Source organism: Athene noctua, chromosome 8, assembly GCF_965140245.1.
Source record: "Athene noctua chromosome 8, bAthNoc1.hap1.1, whole genome shotgun sequence".
NCBI classification, from domain to species: domain Eukaryota; kingdom Metazoa; phylum Chordata; class Aves; order Strigiformes; family Strigidae; genus Athene; species Athene noctua.
The window spans coordinates 10,634,910-10,656,451 of NC_134044.1; the positions used below are offsets into that span (position 1 = coordinate 10,634,910).

Below are 21,542 nucleotides of genomic sequence, written 5' to 3' on the forward strand. Positions count from 1 at the left end.
GTTAAGAAATAGAACTTTTTGGAAAGCTCTTTCCCAAAGAAACTGATTCATAAACATTGCTGTGGGATACGAGGGAGAGGGAGTAAAGAGAAGCAATATTTGACCTACCTAAATACAGTGTATCTTTAACTACCAACTCCCAGGAAAGCACTAAAAGATCTGAGTAAAATAAAAAGGGATTCTGACACACAGATACTGTTCTAGATTCCTTCCTAGATGAATCTAGAAATGTACAAGGACATGTCTTGCCTTGGAGTTGTGAAGGAGAGATAGAATTAGAAATAAAACTTGGGATTGTTTAACAGAAAAAATAAACTTATCTAGAGGAAGGCATCTGTAAAACACACAGGGCCCAAATAGGAAGAAACAGTTTTAAAGTTTAATTTAGATTCTGTAACAGGACTGTATACCTGTGTATGATGTTCAGGGAAGACAAAGCATCCTACTAGGACACATGAGACTTCATATTACCTCAGCCATGTTACCTTAGACTGCCCCAAGCTGGCATTTGGCTCTGGCCAGTACCAGTTAACACAGTCCTGCTCAAGAAATGTTTAGGTTGAGTAGCAGCCGTATTCTTTAGTGAGTTTCAGTCTGCCATTTCCCGACAGCAGTTCCCCACAGAAACATAATGGGGTCATCCAACCGTCTTACCATGCGCCGCTCACTCTTGTTTCCTTTCAAGTTGTACTGAGTCACTGCAGTATCGTTTAGCCATAAGTTTTAGTCTCTCCTTCATTAAATCAACCATTGTATCTATTTATTAAATATTCCTATATAGATGTAAGTTTCAAGGAGTTAAAACATGAAAACTGCAGTGCACACTGAATGTACCATCTCTGCTGTACCACTCATTTTGGGAATGATGTGCAGGTCTGAACAAAAAAAGGTCTGCTCAGTCCAAATTTAGCAGAAAGCAAACTTGTGGTAGTGTAACTGTTACCTTCAGTAGGAAGACTGAAAGCAACCATTTACAAGAAAACTCAAGGTGAAAAAAATATAGGCACTGACATTTATGAGGTACAAGTGTATCATGCAGGCATTTTTCCTGTGCAGTGGTTTCACTAAAACATGTACGTTTTCTGCAAAAAGACATTGACTGCACTGAGAAACCTCCCTTTCTAGAGCAGAAACTGTTAGGTTAATGGTTTTGCAACAATCTCAACTTTTAATAAGTCAGACATGCCATAAATGCCCACTCTTCACAACCAGAGATGCATCAACACAATATTAATCTAGGTCAGATGTTCCCTGGAAATGTCATGACTGTTAGCTTTCAACATCTCTTAAAAAAAACCATAAAATAAGCAAATGACATAACTAGCCACCTTCCTATTGAAGTTACAGACTAAGAGCTGGGGAATCCCACAAATCTTGGGACTTCTCCTGAAATATGGGGGAATCCCGTAAAAATGTACAGCATTTCCAGGTTCTCTAGGCCAATGGAAACTACCCTTTTTGCTGGGGCTGGCAGAATGAAGAGGTATTCCTTCTTCCCCCTGGAAATCCCCGTGAGGTGTAGCATAGCTACACCTCCTTCAGAATTGATGTCACACAGATGTTCAGATGCAGGTGGAAGCAGGGTAAGCTATGTCACACTCGCCTCTCTTTTCTCTTCAGAAACTGGAAGCACTCAGAAAGCCACTCCTGATAGCTGCCTAAAACACTCCAGGGGAAAACTTCTCCTTGACAGCTGCAAGGTCACTTATGTGAGACAAGAATGCAACTTGAGAAAACCCCGAAGCAGAGAAACACAGCAAGTGTATGAAAATCACTGTTCCCACAGCACTAATTCTCTTGTTGTCAGTGCTGCGAAGTGTGTGATCTGATGGAAACATTTTACTACATATTAACAGACAAGTCTTATGAGAAAGTTTACACATCTGAAATGTAACTAAATGTAAGTAGATGTGTCTATCAAAATCACTGCAAAGATTTTCAGTGAAACACTTCCATATTTATGGTGATGTTTGTCTACTGGTGCAATGACAAAAGCCATTCTTCCTTCTATGGCATTACAGCAAAATCCTGTATAAAAGGCAACACTGTATTATGCCAACTTCCATAAATCAGAGATGCAAGTAATAGACCATCCTCGTCAATACACCGACTGCAGAGATAATCTAGTCCATCCCCTGCCAACATCAAGCATGACACTATAATAACCATGATGCCTCTCTATCAATTCTGCATGTTCTTACAAACCTTAAGACTATGCAGTGTGGACACTGACTACATCCTTTGTAGAGCCTGTACTTTGGATTTGGCAAAACTGAGCACTGCAATGCTTAATATTGCATTTGAGATAGGAAGTGGCAGCTGGTTTAGTTAGCAGTTTATCTCTAGAAGGCGTGGAATGACTGCTCAGCTTTCTCATCACAGGCAGACAGAAGCAGCAATGTGGAGATTAGTGAATCTCTCCCTGTGAGTGATAGCAGAGATTTGTAAATGAGTAGGGTTGATTTAAAGCTAATTTAATAACCATAGTGCTGCTTCTTCTCAATTTAACTTGTCTGCTCTTTTTGGAAACAGACCAACCCAGAAATCTGTGCCAAGATCGAATTATGCTGGCTTGGATTTTTATAATGCTTTTTATAGTCTCTATCTCAAGTGAGTAATGAATTACATTTAGCTGTACTGAAATGGTTGTGAATACATGTGGTAAAGAGGCTCTCTCTGACTCCTCACCTGTTACAACAGCCACAGCAGTAACATTTACTTCATACCCTGACAGTGTTGTGGAGCATACTTCTGATGTTGTCGAGCCAGCTTTTCCAAACTCTTTTTGAACAGTGAAGAGATCTTTAATGAGTACCGGAGCCAACACTACAGACGAATAATCACTACTTAATTTTACATGGGTGAAACAGCCCAGATTCCACCAGTGATGTTTGGCTTGATCACCATCATCTTCTGGTCTATGTACAAAAATATTATTTTTCCCGGTAATATTGACCAAAAGTATCCACATAAATGATTTTACAGAAACGGATATGGTACCTGGCTTGCCTCCAGCTGCACAGATATTGTGCATTGATACCAGTACCCATCTTCTCTTCATAATTATAGGACACAATGACTTATATAACATCCTCCTGAAGCCATATTTCTGTGAACACTCACTAAAGGAGGAAATGATGTAACTGAGACCAATAGTCTCTGGATAGTCATCCCAAGCACTTCCCCATTCTAAAAATAAACTAGACTAAACGCTATGATTTTCTAATGCTATAATGATGTATTATTCCCAGACACCAAATACTGAGTATCTAAAATTACCGAATTTAATGCAGATGTTTAATGAATTTCTTCTCTTCCCCATAGCAAGAAGAAGAAAATTAGAGAAACAGATACACAGAAAGAATTTAAGCTGATGGACTTCAGGTACATGGACTAAAATATCTTCATGACAAAGACCCACTGCATGTTCATAAAAAGTATAATGGCCAGGTTGGTCAACACCAATCAGGACTCTGATTTTATATTTCATTCAGGCTATAGCTTGTCTAGAATTACAATTCATTCATACATGTGAAGTATGGAAATGGGTAGGCTTACAAGAGAAAGGGCTACCTACTGAAATAACAGCATCACATTCCTTCATTTTTTATAGAGTTCTCAAATATATTATTAACCAAGCCCAATCCAACTAAAACTCACAACAGCAAATTAAATAACTTGCTGGGATGACATCAATGTGAAGTGCTTCTCACACTTCTTATACTTCCTTTCCCCAGTTAGATTCTGTCTCTGGCATAATACATGACTTCAGATTTTGGGTTTTTTTTAATATGGTTAATATATGTAGCTAATTTTATTCCATCAGGGTGGACCAATTTAAATTGAATATTTCTTTGCAAGCCCATCCAAACTAAAGCTAAAGAACAGTCTCCATGGGACTCCATGACTTGTGGAGGAGGTGTAGCATAAAGGCTGAATTTAACCCTGGCTTCAGACATGCTGGTGATACAGATGGCCCAGCAGCTCTGAGGAGTGCTAGCCACAGCTGCCTGAATATCCTAGGAGCTGAAGCTGAGACTAGAAAACCATTCACTTTTTACAGAGTCACGAATATTTTTACTTTTTTGTAGGACCAACATATGTCTCTATTCACCATTAGGCAGTACAGCAGTTTGATGCCTGGGGTGATTTCCATGGGAAAGGGTATTTGCACTGGGTGCACCTTCTTCCCACACCAACTGAGATCACAGGTGAGCAGCCAGATGACCCAACATGCTCCTGGCAGCAAGTCCCATGGAGCACTTACACCCAGTGAGCAGAGACAGAACAGTCACACAAGGATTATGGTGTCTCCCACACCTGCAAGCAGCTGAGCTGGGAGTAACAGATCTCATCAACTCCAGATGCTCTCATCCCACAGGCCTGCCCTCTCTCTGCTCCCAACACACTCCACATCGTCTTAGGGATTTTCTTCAAGGAAAATAAGTTTTTCATTTCAAGCACAGGGGAAGAAATACATGGTCTGCAAAAGATATTCAAGGAAAGGACAGGGAAGCACAGCCAGAACCAGCAGGCAGATGGTCTCTCCTTTTATATCTCATCATTTTTACAATGCTTGGCCTGGTATGCATCTATTTACAGTCAACAAACTCTCTGACCACATTACAAAGGCTACACTGGGCTCAGTATGTGATCCACAGTAAACAAATTTATTAAAATCAGTGGTACAAAGAAAATTTTCTGTGACACTCCCTCCATTCCACCCATGTGAAAACACATTCATTTGTCAGGTCCAAAATGTTTAATTTGTCACGTCTTTCAGTAAACCTTGGAGAAGTGCACTTGGAAAGAATCCAGCCAGTCTTTCAGGGCTGCACAGCACAACTGCTACACTCTTTAGTGTCAGCAGTGAAGCCGACATGCCAATAAATTTCATTAAGGGGATTGCCAGTTCCCACAAGATTCTGGTACAGAGAAAATTGCAAAGAATTACAAAAAGATTCAAACCTCCAAATTCCTGGTGATTCAGAAATTAGTTTCCAAAACACTATAGTACCTATCAGCTTAAGCAGTGCAAAAGCAGGTAAACCTATGGAAGATACTGCTAGGAATAATGAAAGTGAAAAACCATCTTCTTTCATTAAAGTTTCTTTGTTTAAAGAAAATTCTGATTGACACCAATAAGGGATTTGCTTGACTAAGTGAGACTTACTCTGTACAAATACAGCTGGGATGAGATGAATCTTAATTGCTTACATTGGAAGTTACCTTTGTTTTCTGGATCTAAATCTATAAAGGTGCACACTTTGTGTATTTTCCAGCTTTAACAGTTACTGTAAGAGAATTCAGTGTATTAAATATTTGAAAAATGGAGACACCTCTTATCTGGATGAGCTCAGATCATTATCATTTTAACTGGTAAGCCAGCTGCAACCACCAGAGACTTCAGTGGCACACAGACACGTAACTTCTCCAGCAAGCTGACCGATGAGCAACCAAGGTTAATAATACTCAAACCACAAAGGCCTGTTCTCAGGCAACTGGGAGTGACCTATTCTTTCTATTACCTTTTATTTCTCAAGTTAGAACTTACTGTTGCTTTCACTATGAATTTTTAAAGCACTAGGCTTCATAAAACTTTCACACTCATGGTTAAAATGTGCAAGCCACACAGGGCTGAATCTTCAGCAAAGCATCCATCCATGCTGGTGGGAGAGAGGGGTTGCTTCATGCTACACTTGACTTAGTCATAAGCATTTCCTGAATTCTGTTTCCCAATCATGATTATACATCTAGCATTGTAGCCTCTCTGAGGTGCTTTCTGAGTCTGGCATGTACACATGTGCATCTTCAATAGCTAGCACTTGCCATTTTACACATTAACATCACATTACACATCAACATGGTCTGCAAAATATTCACAGTAACAAGAAAACAACTTACTTGTCCTCTTTATGCAGTAGCTGGAAACCCTTTTTAGGAAGGAGATAAATTTAATTTAATCAGGAAATTACTAAAATCAGCATTATCATGCCACTGACAACAAGACCTCTAAAGGAACTGCTAAGTTTTAAAACTAAGTTTCATGTATTGGCATTTCAAAATGTCAAAAATGACAGCTTCTAAATAGTGAGGCCTTCTGAAGCCTAGACTAAATATTTACCCGTAGGTCACTTCAGGGGAAAAGCAAGACAGTCTTGTAGTATCCTAAGCGTTCTTACTTTTTTTGAAGTTTAATTTACATGGACCTCTAACATGGCAACACTCAGCCACCTCACTCCCCTTACCTGACCTTAGCCAGAAAAACCCCAGTGCAGTTATAGAACAAAAAGGTTTTCTTTAAAGCTACCATGCTGAATCTATTCATGAAGCAAGTAAGCAAAAGCCAAAGATGTGAATCACTTATCTTCATACAGGCATCTGAACAGGCAGGTAGGATGCACTGGAAGGGGACTGAGAAGGAGGGGTGGGAGCTGTGGGGAATGGAAAGGACCTGCCCATGCAGAGCTGGAGCACTCCATCCAGCCACTGGCCTCAGTAGCGATTGTTTCACCCCAGGGAAGGAGAAGTGAATTGTCCTGCCCTGGGCACCACAAAGAGGATGCTGGAGTGAGTCCAGTTCAACTATCCTACAAACACTCTTTGCTTTATGTTCACTTTTTCTAGCATGGTCTCAGATGGGCAGATGCATGGTCACAAACAGGAATGTTACCAAAACCATCCTGCAACCTGTGCACAGTGGATTTGAGCAAAGCTTTTAAGCCTCCAGTACAAAATTTATGTAAACAGCACTTCTGACTCTGTGTATACACACACACACATAGATAACTTCACATATATAGAGTTATTGCAGTCCAAGGAAAATCTACATTAAACAAAAGATACTCCCAATTTTTGCCTTTAAGCGGCACTCAGATGACCCTCATAGCAAAGGTAGAAACTCAGCTCTGACACCTACAGCATTTATACAGCAATAATAGAACTAGTTATAGCAACAAGATCAGGCCAAACCAGTCCCCTTCTGTGTAAACTGGATGCATAAGTGAGATGGGGTGATCTATCCACCGTCATCTGTGTACAGGTTCAGGGGAAGGACATGCCAGGTGTTCCTAGCTCAGTTGCTCGTTCACCAGCTCACCCAGCACAAACCTGCTAAAACAGGGGTGTATTTTACATAACACTGTGCACAGCCCAGAATTGTCTTTAAAAACATTTTTATTTACTTTGAAAATAAAGGTTTCTTTTTAGTAGACTTTGGTTTTAGAGTACGTAGGAAACACTTCTTAAGGACCAAAGGGAAGCTTCTAATGTCTGTTCATTAGATCACAGTCTGATGTTAAAGACTTTGATCACTATTTTAAGTCTAATGAAGTTGCAACACAGCACATAAGGAAACTACACTGCCCATTTTCACTTAAATACTAAAATTTAGATGTATGAAGTCCTAGACTGTAGACTGAGCAGTTTTTCTGAAAGGGTCAAGACCAATTCAGAAGCCTCTGAAGCAAAGCCAACTGTTTGCATTAGCTCTAAATAAACTTTTAAAAAATACCATTTGACTTCTAGAGAGTATCATACATGCTGTTCTGCTTCATTTTACTCCATGAATACCTCTCTTTTTCTACCTACATTATGGTTACTTATCTCTTAATGAGTTTTAGATATTCTTCATGCTACATATCTGAGTAAATAATTGTATTTCCACAAACTTTACCTGCAAAAATTAGTACCATCTATATGTGAGTATTATAAACTCAGCTGTCACAATGACGTTGAAATTATAATCGCTTCCTTGACATCAACTACCCTCCCAATCAGTTATCTAGCTATCAAGTCATTTACACCCACAGGATGTAAATGAGAGCAACATCTGGTCAACCACACTGAGCAACATACTATCAGCAACATACAAGCAATTAAAACTAATCAGATCATAATTAGTCTTACAAAAAAAAAAACAACAAACCATGAGTTTCCAGCAAATAATACAAGTCTATCTAAAGAAAATACAGGTATAAATGTGGTATATGAAGAAATGCACTCTTTGAATAAGGTCCCCATATACAAAAGCCTTTAAAGCTGCAGTGGGAGCCAATGCTGCTTTGAAATCTGCAGCGTGAGCGGTGCAGAGGACTGATGCATGAAGGAGAGATCGGCTCCTGGTTGACAGCAAAAAGTGCCCATAGGACAAAGATTTTACATGCTCTAATTATGAAATATTGGGTAGAAAAACACAGGTCACAAGCCAAAAACGTAAAGTCAAGTGTGTCTGCATCTCCTAAGGGCTAAACAAACTATTAAGAAACACACTTGAAGAATAACATGACACAGTGACCCCATCTTAGGCTATATGATGTCTGAAAAGAACAGAAAACAGAACAGATTCTGCTGAAAACCCAAGTTATGTGTGACATTACAGCAGCCAGCCACTTCACGGGAAATGCAGTGTGAACCACAAGCCTCTGATGAAAACGGCGCTTTACCTATTTCCAATTAAAGGCAACAGGCACACGGTTGCAAGTGCTCTAAGTTTTAGGTCAGAGTATGGTACATTTTATTGATGCTTGGAAGTCACAATTCAAAAGTTCTTTGGCATCACTAAACTGAGCATACTCGCACCTTCTGTTATCTGCGGATACAGGCAAAAATGAACAAATACATTCCACTTCATCTGCAGGCAGGCTACTGATTTATTGTTACTGATAAGATTTTGTTTTATTCCAGGCGATACTTTCCTGTAAGGCTTCAACCACTTCTGGTGAGCACTATTCATATACAGTCAGGATTTGTACAACAATGACAAAACCACCCTCTGAAATCCTGGTTAGGAGGGAAGGCAAGCAGCAGTGCCTACCTCCCACCAAAGTCTTGTGAACTGCCAGGTTGAGAAGCTTTCAGTAGCCCCATCAGCATTCATTCTTGGGACGCAAGATCATGAAGCTTAAACTTGGTGTCTTTGACTGTATGCCAACAACTCAGGGCAGCGGAAAGCACACTGTAAAGTAACCTTGTCAAAAAGATACATTTCCATATAAAATATCTATTTGAAATGGCAGCTAGTCACAAGCAAACCCCAAACACTCTACTAGATTAACCACAGACTATTTTAATCAATTTGTGACCAAGTGTTACAACTGCAAAGTTATTTTCCTTCCTATTTAAAAAAAGCTAATGAGAATAATCTTATTCAGTGTATTACCACTGATTCTTTATTACACTGGATATGCAGAATAGTCTCAAAAGACCCTCCAGCATACACATGCAAACACAGCTTGTAATTGGATAAGTAAAACTACAGATAAAACCAAACACCTCTTACCACGAAGAAAAGGGTCACTGTCTCCAAATCATTCTTGGGGAAGCTGTTACATGTTTGACATCTAAAGTAATCTCTCACATTAACAGAATACACTGAAAACCAGTGCTTGCCTAAGGCTTCTCAACAGAAGGCTGTAAGCATTTTACCTAAAGCTGTCTGCAGTTCCAGTTTCAGTCAAGAAAACTTACGCACAATGCAGTTAACGTGAATTGCCCACTGACACACACTAGAGTTTCAGGATGCACGGTCATGGCCCAAAGCCATCACTGGCAAAGCTGTCATCTACCTCGCAGGGCAGAACCTCACTCCAGGTTTCCACCAAGGGCTCTGGAGCTTTCTCCATTGGCTCCCTGCACTGCAGAAAAGACAGTGGCTTTCTCCTCCTCCTGGACACAAGAGGCAGAAATCGCCCATAGCAGATTGTGAGATCTGAAATAGCACAGAGTAACTTTCTCCTCCAGAAGCCGCATTATGGATTTTCATGGAACTGCCAAGCATGTGTTACCAGGCACCAGAGAGGCTATCACACAGTGCTGCTATCAGTACACGTTGGATCGACAATGTGATGCTATACAACGGTCTCCCTAGTGCACTTGTGTTCTGTAAACTCCAGAACTCCCTGTGCTTCAGTCTCAGACTTCAGTAATCATTCTTCAATGTTCAGTATGTCACCACACAGATTGATGAGAGTCAATCCTACATACAAACCAAGGAATAAATCCTACTCTCTCCTACATGTAGACTGAAGAGTGTCAACTAATTTCTTAGCAATTTGGTAGAAGAGACGGAAGAAGAGGTGCATACTCACACAGCTTAATCTGTGAATTTCTCCTTGATTCACTCGCCTAATGGTCCTTCTCTTCCTCCGCAGTTCACTGGGCTCCCTTCTGAATCTCCCGCGAAAGCTCATTGTATCCGCAGGCATTCAAGCAGCAAACAAATCTCTCTTTAAAAACTCTGCTCCTTTAGCCTCTTTCCTTCAGCAGCTTCAGCACAACAACTGGAAGCCGTGTATACAGTTCAAGGGGGAAGTATGTCTAAAACTTACATGCTGTATCCACAGTAACTGAACAGAAAGAAGAAGAAAACCAGCAATAACTCATTTCTTCCTGTGAATAATATTCTGCTATTAAGGCAAGAATGTCTCATTAAACCATAAATACACCCAGACCCCGCCTCTAATGCAAATCAAAATAGGAAGTGGTAGAAAAAACTGCTTGCAACTATCTTTGTCTCAAAACCCATTACGTCCTTTCTCCTTACCACCCTGCATGATTCAAAAGCCTAAACAGCTGCACGCTTACTTCATGTGCACGTATGTCTGCAAGCTAAAAAAATAGGCATTCACAGAACAATCACCTTCTACTGAGCCCCTAAGTAGCAGACGTCAGTCACAGAGCACACAGCAACAGGTTCATTCTGCTGGGGCCCAGAATCGTCTCTGCTTTTGGACCAAGGTAACAATTCCCCTTTCAAAGTAGCATGAAACATCAGTAAGAGGAAGCACCCTGCAAATTCCTGAATCTGCAGACAGTTATGAAAAGGGAAAAATAGAGAATTTTACATGCCAATATTAAAAATACATTTTTGGCCTGTAAAAACCTGGTTTTAGAAGTGTTTGTCACCTGCTAACTAAGAAAAATCACTGCTTGCTTCAACCCTGCTCCCACCTCAGGTGAGAGTAAAGCTGCCAGAGCCTGTTTCCAGATGCCACGCGCAGTGGCAATCACAGCAGCTCCCCCACCCCGCTACCCCACACGGGGGCAATCACAGCAGCACCCCAAGAGGTTAGAAGCTCCTCACTCAGTGCCTCAGAAGCACAGAGGCAACAGGAGCAGTGACATGGGCAATCAAACTGTTCTTAATTAAGGTAGGAGTCTTGCCCAGTGCTCAGCTGTCTGAAGGCTGGCAGGGCACAAAGGTCTATTAAAACTGAACAAACCCCCTCAGTGCCCACACATGTGCATGCACACAGACCCTTTTCTTCTCCTTTGTTTCAGCTGAGGATGCATCCTGCTGTAGCAGCAAAGCTGTGTTCCCCTTGCATTCCCCTATGCACACAGTCTATGTGCCACGCATTAGGGTTTTTTTATTTTTATTTAACATCAGTGTGCATAACTAAGACAAACTGATAATTTTTCTGCTTTTTCATTCTACATTTTTCACAAATTGGATGATAAGCATCTTTTTCACGACTTGTTTCAACACATTGCTCCGAGATCTGCAACTTTAACCTGAGTGCCATTTTTTTCTTTTTCTTTCCAGAAAATAATTCTAAGTTCTATGAAATCTTTCATGCATTTTTCAGCATTAGTAATATTTGATCCAAAGTAACAAGCCTCTGCAGAATTTCCATGACTGTTCCACATGCTAGATTTCCATGCCAGGAGAGCAGAGTCCAGCATGTCTGACCTGACCACTACAAAACAATGCACGGGTCTGATTAGTTTGTGCTGTCTTCCACAGTTAAAACATGGTGCAACTTCAGGAATTAAAAAACCATCTCATTATCTTCATTTGGCTTTGCCTTCGAGGAGATCACCTCCTTTAAACTGAGTGTTACCAGCCTGCTGTGTGACTGCTTAAGACAGATTTCACTGTACTCCTACTTAGCAGTGAAAAGGATCTGTGTCTGGCACTAGAAAACAGAAAAGACAACAGAAACCCTTTGCCAAGGTATGCAGACATTTCAAGTGGCTACCAATATAGCACCACAACATTAACCAAGTTGGAATTACTTTTGTTTTCTCTCAAACCACCACGCTATCTACACCAAGTCCCAAGTGCCGCTCACGTAACATAGCGAACACAGCTGCCAAGACTCTTGGTCCTTGCCAGAAGTTAAATTTAACGCTGGATCCATCAGCTCTGCTGGCTTAACTTTCAGCAGATATCAATTTCTCTCAGAGGCTCCTTTGCCTATCGAGTCCTTTCTGTAACTCATGCAGAATGAGCTGAGCTCCATCTTTCCTTTCCTTGGGAAGGCTCTAGCCCAGCTTCCTGCCTTCAGCAGCACCGAGGAGCCCTTCCAGGGTGTCCTTTCCACGGAGATAAGGGTCACTACCGCTTCCTGAAACTTTGATGAACTTGTGTTACTCCCAAATAAGACAAAAGATGAATTTAGGTTCAAGTTTCCAGCTGGTCCTTATCAAATTTACTCTACTGAGTATCTTCTGTCCAAAGAAATTTCATTCCTAATACTATTAAACCTCATTTATTTTGTGTTTCTGACAGTCAGTATTTCAGACTCGATGCTAAATGCACTGGGTACTGTATTTTCTCAACACCAACGCAATAAAGGTTAAAGCAATAAAATAACGAATAAGCTACATCATCCACACAGAGATATAAACAGAACTAATAGTAAACAACGGCAAATAAAGATTCTACTTTCTTAGACCCGTTTCGAATGCAAATCCCTCTACACTTGTATGGGGAACAACATCACCAGTCAAATGTCTAGTAGTGCTTTGTCCTGGAGCTGAAGTACAAAGCAAATTTCATTAGCATTAGTGTGACTGTAAAAGATTCCCTAATCTTTCCTCAATGACTTCTCTATCTCTTCGATTAAAGATATCAGGTACTTTAAGATAATCATAGAACTGGTTATGTTAATACGAATAAAGCTCCTGTGCTACTTTTTAAATTCAGAACTATTGCGTATAAGGTGGGAAGTATTAGCCATACCTCCAATTATCCCAAGAAAAGATGTATCTGGTTACAGGAAATCCACAAGCCTTTGCTTATGTTTGTGCACTGCTGTATCAGACTCATATGGTCAAAATAAGGATGCTGAAGCACTTCCAAAAAATTATAAAATACGTAAGGTAGTCAAATCAGTGTTTAATTGCCCTCTGCTATCTCTGCTGAACATTTTCATCTGTTCCCAGCATTTTGAACAAACTTACTAATATCTAGATAGGAAAAATAATAACAGTTGTTATTTCCACTCCTGTTAAGGAATAGCTATGCATTCCCTTTACTTCAGAGCCACTAGCATTCAGTTTTCTGGTAGGGGTCATAAGCTATTAAATAACTTTTATTCCCTTTTCCTACATTTCTTCTCGAGCTTCTGTCCAACTTAATTTATTTCCCTCTTAAATCTATTCACTCTCAAGCTTCCTTGACCTTGGTTTGAATCTATAATATACAGCAATATGTAAAAATATATTGCTGGACAAAACTAATCCACTGCTACAGTATGCCATGCAATCTACTCGTGCTTTGCTAGTAGTGATATAAAGATAGAAAAATTCAGTCCCTAAATGTGTATCTTCAATATAAAAGACACTCTAAAATAGGCTAAAATGAGTTGCTGTGTAGCAAATACTGAATTCACCATAGTGTCCTTCTAAAATAACATAATCTACCACCTCTCATCAAGAAGGATCAAGAAATGAAGCTTCTGGTAGCCACACTGGCGCTTTTTTTTTTTTAATGGGGGAGGGGTGCCAGGGGAGGGGGACGGAAATCACATGTGAAGAATGAATTTGCAGCAACTTTCAGGGAATGAATGCTCCCCTTCAGCTCAGGACTTGTGTCTGGGAGCAGTGCTGACATTTACAAACAGAGTACAAGTCAAAAACATGGTCTTGACTTATGCCCATGTATATATAAATAATTGGACATCCATAGTCATTTACGCACTTAATCCTGACTCAGGCCTTTTGTTTAACAGATTTGAGAAAGGTAGTTTAATTAACAAGTAAGAAAACTCCTTCTGCTGGAATCAACTGTGTATTATGCCCATTCTGAAATGAAACACAAACCTCTCATATCAAAACTTTCTTCATTTAAGGCCATCATGATGATAGTGACACTACCGTTCAGGCAGCCTCTCCAGCGTAGAGCAGTACTGAGAAATTTGGCTGACAAATTTAAAGCTTCACCACTTGGCAGAGCGCAGATAAGATACCCACCTACCTCCCTTGAACAGTTTGTGGCATTTCCAGCATGTCAGAGTTCCTGGTAGAACCACAGCAGTAAAGTTGTTGAAGAAAAACCGAAGGATGACAGCCATGCCAAACACCTAGCCCTCGGAGTAGAAGCAGAAAAAATTTTGTACTTTGCAACCGTGACTTTAGCCCGTGGTCAGCAGGCAGCTATCAGTTCAGGTACCAGTGAGAAGAGAAAATACGGTAACCTGAGTGGATCACAAAGAGCTCTTTTTTTTAAAAAAAAAAAAATTACTCCACATAGGCCTTCTCTATCCCATATTATGGATGTAGGATGCGCAAGTCAAAATCTGGAGACCTCATTGGTGTACTCAGTGCAGTTAACATCCCACAGCACGCAGGCAGGGCCAGTAAATAAGCTATATTAATACATACTGATGCTGCTTTTCATATGTTCCTCACCTGATCTTCAATTTCAGTCCCCCAGCAAGGCCACCATCACTGTCTGTCACACCCTGAACGGTGCAGCAGGGCAACGCTGCTAAAAGTCAGTTATGCATCTGGACAAAGCAAGCTGTATCAGATTTGACACCCTTTCTGTAATCAGAGTGCTTGCTAGAAAATTCATCAAAATGAGTGGCAACACACTACATGTATGTTCAGATATGATTGCCAAAAATCTAAGAGGACTGTGAGATCAAAATGGAGGTATCAATTACAGTACACCACATATTTGTCTTACCTGCCTCTTACAAGCATCAGGAATAGCGTGTTCTGTGGTGGTTTGTGAATGCATGTAAAAACTGCACTTCCTAAAAGCTTCATGCTGGACAGGTAAAGCACATCACTAGACGGGGCCCAGAATCAGAGCAGCTACCAGGTAATGCAGGAAGCCCTAGTTACCTCCCTCCCAATCTCTCTGTCATCAAAGACTGAGGGGGGAGCAGAGGGAGATATTGAGATGGTGTTTTGGAATTTAATGTTCAGTATTGGCCTAAGCTTTTAAAATGTTTGGGCTTTTTTTTTTTTTTTTTTTAATAGGGTGAAAATATAAAACCAAAACAATTTAAACAGAAGGTTAAACAATTTAGTTAGGAAAAACTACATATGAAGCAACCTTTTTCAAAGTCACTCCAGTACTGAATCAACTGGAAGCGAATTACATTGTTTTTTGAGAAATGTGACTCCACTCTTATGGTTTAACAACTTAACTTGAAACATCAACGTTTGCATACAAACCCTGTGTGAAGTCATTAGACTAGCTGATGCTTGCATTTTGCCTACAAATTCATACAGCCAGCTCTGACCAGGCAAAGGGCTGGGAATCCATCATGGCAAGAACATCAGCAGCACACAAGGTGAGTTCTCCAAGGCAGGGCAACAATGTCCCTGCATAAATACCCATGAAAAGAAGCCCCTTATATTTGTCAGAGCTCTGCTAACAAATTGCTCCAGGCAACAGTCCCTGAAGTCAGTGACTCCATCTATGTCAATCCATTTCTTTTCTTCCCAGCTCGACAGTGTGCTGATCTCAGCTATTCCTTCCTCTGTGCCTTTACCTTCACTTCATGCCCCAGATATCAGTGCACTCACGCAGAACAAATCTGTGAAAGACTGCTGTATTTCCTTGACCTGCCTGAAAGGCTAAAAGACACCCTCTAGTTGAGCTGGTGGTGTCAGGAGCCTTCCGCAGGCTGCACTTACCAGTCTCCATGCCTTGCCGGAGGTGATAAGGTCCATCTGTGACCGAAAGTGTCCCCTTGGGGGGTGTGAGGAGAAGGCCTTGGGGAGGGCAGTTTGGCAGCTCCCAGCCTGATCTCACCCACCATGCAACAAGGGCCCTTACAGCACAGGCATTTCATCACCTCAAAACAGCCTTGTAAGCACTCACAAGAGTTTGCTGATAATGTCTATGCCCAAAAGCTGCTTACTGCCCATCTACCGATTTTACAGCTCCTAGGAAATGCCTTGCTGTTCTCCCATTTGGGAAGCAGGCTCAGCTGAGCCAGCAGCGGTCCCTGCCTCCCCCACAGCCTGGGAATGCTGCTCCACATGCACACACCTTGCCACAGTAATGTTTCCACCAGCTCATCCTGCAAGAACACAGATGTAACAGCAGCTTTCCAAGCTAGAAACCTACCCACACCTGGCATGAATATAATACATTCCATTGCCACTAGACAGAGAAAGGGCATGGGAGAATCTGTTGATGCAACCCCAAAGGCCTCTAGCTATGGCCACACAGATCACTTACAGAAACCCAGTATCACTGCTCCCATGCTTGCAGCTGTTCCTCACCTGCCCTATCAGCGCTCTGGAGACAGCAGCTCTGGGGAGCAAGAAGAGAGGGGGTCCCGGTACCGGGCTGTGGTGCTACCAGCTGCTCCTCTTTGCAAGTTGCACAGCGGAGCTGCAGACTCACGTATAGCACAACCGAGCACAGTCATCGTGGGCTTTTGTTCCGAGTGTCTTTGCACAGGTTGGATAGAAATAGGGCTATATTTATTCTCTTTAGCAAAGAAAATGCTGCTTCTTACATCAGCAATCAGGTTGGAAGAATAAACCTTCCATTAGCAATGTCCTGCTGATGTGTACAAAAGCAAAATATGCAATTACTTTAATTTCTTCTTTAGTTTGATCCATTGGGAGATTTCAAACAAACATTACCCTTTTGTTTTTATCTACTTGGACTGGAATCAGCCCTTGATAACAAAACACATAGTGATGGCCATAAAAGGCGATTAAATAATTTAATCATCTAAATTTACTATCTCCAGACATGTCGATGCTGCTGTGATTTTGGCTTCCGCTGCACGTTTTTCTGATTGTAATTCTAATACTTGCTATTCATGTCTATGCTATGTTGCAGAAATTATTTTTCTTTACCAAGAAAAGCTCAGATCAAACAACATCTGGTTTATAAAGAGAATCCACATTTTCACCCAATTTTCCAGCTGGAATAACTGAAGCAAAAGGAGGTCAGGCAACTCACTCATTCACTCAATCTACATCTACAATGCCATAATATTGATATAAAATACCCTGGGATCCTCTTCACTGTTTTTTTTTTTTAAATACTAAAATGCACTCCTCTCCACATATGTGCAAGCTGACTGTACAACCATTATTGAGTTTGAATATATGTTAAAAGTATGTGATATCAATGTTACAAATTCCTGTGTACTCTTCTAGCACCTGTGGGTATCTTAAGCAATTAAGAAAGCAACTTTATATAATAATTCATCATCTGGATCCTATAATTGAAAGCTAAATAATGGTATTTTGGAAGAGAAAAAAAAAGCACACATCTCAAAAATAGGTAAGCAAGACTGTTTTCTTTAGCAAAAAAATAGTGAAACATAAAACTCTACAAGTCTGATTTACATTAGTTAAGTTTGATATGTGGAAAAAGACAATAACTTGCATCCTTTTGACATTCCCCTTCACTTATCGACCTCTTGGAACACAGAAATCAAACCAGTGTAGTGTAATAGTGCCAACACCCGATATGGTATTTTTCATTCTGACACAACTTTCCGTACATCAGAGAATTGTTTCACCCTTCCAGGCTTTGTTTTTAATTTCTTAATTAAAAACTGCTAATCCTAATTGAGATTTATAACAAATGCTCACTCTTCAGTATTACCAAAATAAGAAGGTAAAAAAACTCTAGAAAAACACCAAAGTGTCAGTGGTTAGGATCCCAGGGTGAGCACTACAGTTTGTGAAAGCCTCTGTAAAGTTATTGAAACTAAATATAACCCCAACCTTGTCAAAAAAGAAAATATAATCCATCAAGTTCTACTCCTTCAGTTACCCCAACCTCACAGCAAGGAAAATCCAGTGGATTTCTGCAGGTCCTAATACACACAGACAAGTTACCGCACACCAGCCAACTCGCAATACAGGCCCATGCACAGGGACTGTTACCTGCCACAAATGCAAAATAATTCATGGGAGCAGAGTCAATCAAGCTGACATACTTGTATGTGTAAGAGGTAAGACGATGCCAAGTACAATTCTATTTCAGTACCAAACTCAGCACTGAATGTTCACCTGGACACCATGCTAAATTCCAGTTTATGTAAGCATGGTCATACTGGGTAGGATGAAAGTTCATTTAACCCAGATTTCTGCATCTGTGAGAATCTACAGCTGCTTAGGTAAAAGTAGAGAAACCAGTCAGTACAACAGTATTTTCCCCGAATACTCTTCCAGTTTCCACTCATGCAGGTTACCAGCCTGAGATGGCATCTGCATAGTTACTAGTTCTCAAACACTTCTCATTAATTTTTCCAGTCATTCTTCAAACCTACAAGGACACTACAGATGCTAAACATTTTGTGGCAAGGAAATGGTCCTAATATTCATTCCATGAAATATTTTTCCTCCAAACTTGTCCCCCATTAGTTTCATTTGAAGATCCCTACTTCTCTTGTTGAGAGAGGAAACAGCAAGCGAAGTCTACATGTCTCCGATCACTGTTCATTTTTATGACTTCCATCGTATCCCCTCATAGTTATTTTTCAAGCTAGTCCAGGTCCAGTCTTTACCAACACACGTAGTCATGGACTATGCTGATATTCCTCACCCTTCTCTGCAATTTGCCAATTCCAGTAAGCCTGTTTTTAATTGTACAAGGTATTAAAGACCTCTAAATAAGCTGCTGTGGAACTCGGCTATCCAAGGACAGCTCAAAAAGCAAAACTTATTTATGATTTCTTAGTGAGCTGGAAAGTAGGACCAAAACTATGTCATTCTTAAACACAGTAAAGCTGCTGTAAGCTTCCAGGTCCCAGCCTCTGCAAGGCAGAAAGCTGAATCATAGTAATTCCTTTTCCTTCACCTTCTCTGGGTGGTTTTCTTCAATGGGATGAGTGTAAGACAGTATTCCTGCCCTTGTGTTTCTCCCCACTCCAATTTCTTGCTCTTTGCATATTGGATACAAAGATAAGCCCGGGTACCTTCACTGTTGCCTTATCATCAACGCCTAAACTGGTCACTGACAACTTGACTCTGTATAAAGACTTTTTTTTTAAATTTGGAAATTCATTTTGGTTTCTTCTTGTTTGTTTGTGTTTTGTTTTTCATTTAGAAATTCTGGAAAGTCCAGAAAATTCCCTCTTACTGTAAAAATATCTGGAAGATCCTGATTCATTTCTATTAAGCACCACTTGAGCTGGATACAAAAGAATGGTCCAGGAAATCAGAAGCTAAGAGGTTAACTTCTGATTTCCTACAAATACACACTACAGCTACACATAAACAAGTGCCAGGAAAGGATGTGGACAGCAAATAAAGGAGAGTTTACTGCAGTTCCTCCTCACTCATCTCCTTGTTCTGCCTGAAACGCTGCAGACACCGTCTGACTCAAGGAATCCTTTTGTGAAAATATTTCCAAGAAATACAGTTGTCTTTTGCATGCATTTTACAAAAAGCAATGTTTAGCCACCAATTCAGATTCTTTCTGCAGGCTCACGTAACTTAAAATTGCCTTTGATTTCGTTTAAAAAAGGAAAATTGGCAAGCACTTGGTATGTCCAAAAGCTTTTGGCAGCTTAAAAATACTGTGTAAAGAAACTTCTCAGTGGGAGCTGGTACAAACATTTATATCAACTCATCTCTCAGACATTTCATCTGGGCAGGTCCTTTCTGGTGTGTTCTTCACAAACTGACTTCTTTATGTGGTGAACACATTTTAGAATGACATTTTATTAACCAGAGTTTACAGTTTCAGTTAGATTTGGACAAGTAAGGCAAAAACATATTGATTCAATTCCAGGCTGGGTTCACTTCTATCTTTTGTATGAAAACCAGAATTAAGCACATGTTAGTGAACATTTCTATTATTTCCAAATAATAGAACAGTTCTTCAGTTCAAACTGTGTTAATGAGTATTGTCCATACTTCCATACATTCTGCTAAAATATTTTGTATTTACACAAGTGTTTGAGGAATGAGCATGCTATCTGTCAGAGCTGCTTGGTCAGAGCGTTTCTGAACAAAAGCAGGTGACGGATGCACAAACATTTCAAATCACAAGTCCTTCCCCAACTGATGCCTTTGCTACATTGTCACCAGAAATAAAATCAGGTGCCGCAAGGGGCAAATGGTCACCACAAAGAATCAGATGCATCATGTACAACAAAATATATTGTCTATCTCAAATACTGGAAAATGTATTAATTAAGATTCTGCAAAGAAACAATAAATGTTTCCTACTGGATGTACCAGATTCAAGGTTAGGATTACTTTCCCTGTACCTCCACACATGTCCTGCTCACATTCATCTGAAGGATGTGTTATGGAGCACATGTCTAACACCTGGGAGCAGACAGCCAACGAGGGACTTGGCTTCTTTCATAACAGGCCAGTTAAAAGATAAAAGGAGACTCAACTACAGGATTGTAAGGCCAAAGAAACTGGACATTCCTGGCAAAAAACAAGCTTTTAGATAACTGCTTAGATCACTTCACCTCCTAAGGGCTGTGTCCTTGCTTAAAACCTAAGAGCTAACAGTGGTCAATAGCCAGAGGAACTCAAGCACTGCAAAAGCCAAAACAGAGTCACAGCCTGAATAAGCAAATACAAGCACAAGCGCCAGCTGGCATGTGCAGAGACCAAACAGGCAGCTGGATGCTCTGTGCCTGGTTGTCTTTTCTAGGGAGCTCTAGGGAGATGTGTAAAGGTTCCTCAAGCACGTGGGAGAATGGGTTAAAGACAGGGAAAGAGCTAAAGCACTGCAAAGAAATAAGTGTAGATCAGCTGCGTGAACACTTTTTATTCTTTACCTTCAAAGCCACAATTATCCAAAAGTGAGTATTAAACAATTCCAAGCTCTGTTTCTCCCAAGAATTTGTCCTCTGTAATCCCATCAAGATCAGATCTCCTATAGAGATAGCTGCAATGCATGTTTGCACATAATCTACTACTGAAAGAAACATCTCAAAAAGGACTGCGGAACATCTGGTTCCAGGAATCTACACTTCAATAATTAATCTCTTTACTGTTAAGGCTTACTCTCTGAAAGAGCTTATTTTAGCCTGTAAGTCACCAAACCCTTACTGAAACATCAGAAGACAGTTATGAGTGACTGGTGATGTGATGTTCAGCTCCAACATCCTAGTTTCATAGCTAACCACTGATTGATCCAGCAAGGCCACACATATTTTCCACTCTAACTTCACGATTTCTTTTTTTGCTGGAGAGAAACATGCAAGCAGCACATAATTACACTTCTGATCCGTTCTACTGCATTAAGTCAAAACCTTATTCAGCTGGATTTGCACACATATAGCTAAGAACTGATTTTGTCTGTCTCATCTTCAAGCAAGTATCAATACTAATGAAAATGAGCACAGCAGCTG

General features: G+C 40.5%; 1 protein-coding gene across 11 annotated transcripts in view; it reads right to left on the reverse strand.

Moving 5' to 3' along the window:
- The window catches only part of DOCK10 (dedicator of cytokinesis 10), a 165,173-nt gene that overhangs the window by 105,649 nt on the left and 37,982 nt on the right, over positions 1 to 21,542 (reverse strand). Inside the window, exon 1 of one of the 11 annotated variants that reach the window (XM_074912822.1) lies at positions 10,089 to 10,190. The exons of the other annotated variants lie outside the window; for them this stretch is intronic. Coding sequence (XP_074768923.1) covers positions 10,089 to 10,190 — 102 coding nt within the window. Of the gene's footprint in view, positions 1 to 10,088; positions 10,191 to 21,542 lie in introns of those variants that run through there. 11 annotated transcript variants of the gene reach the window in all.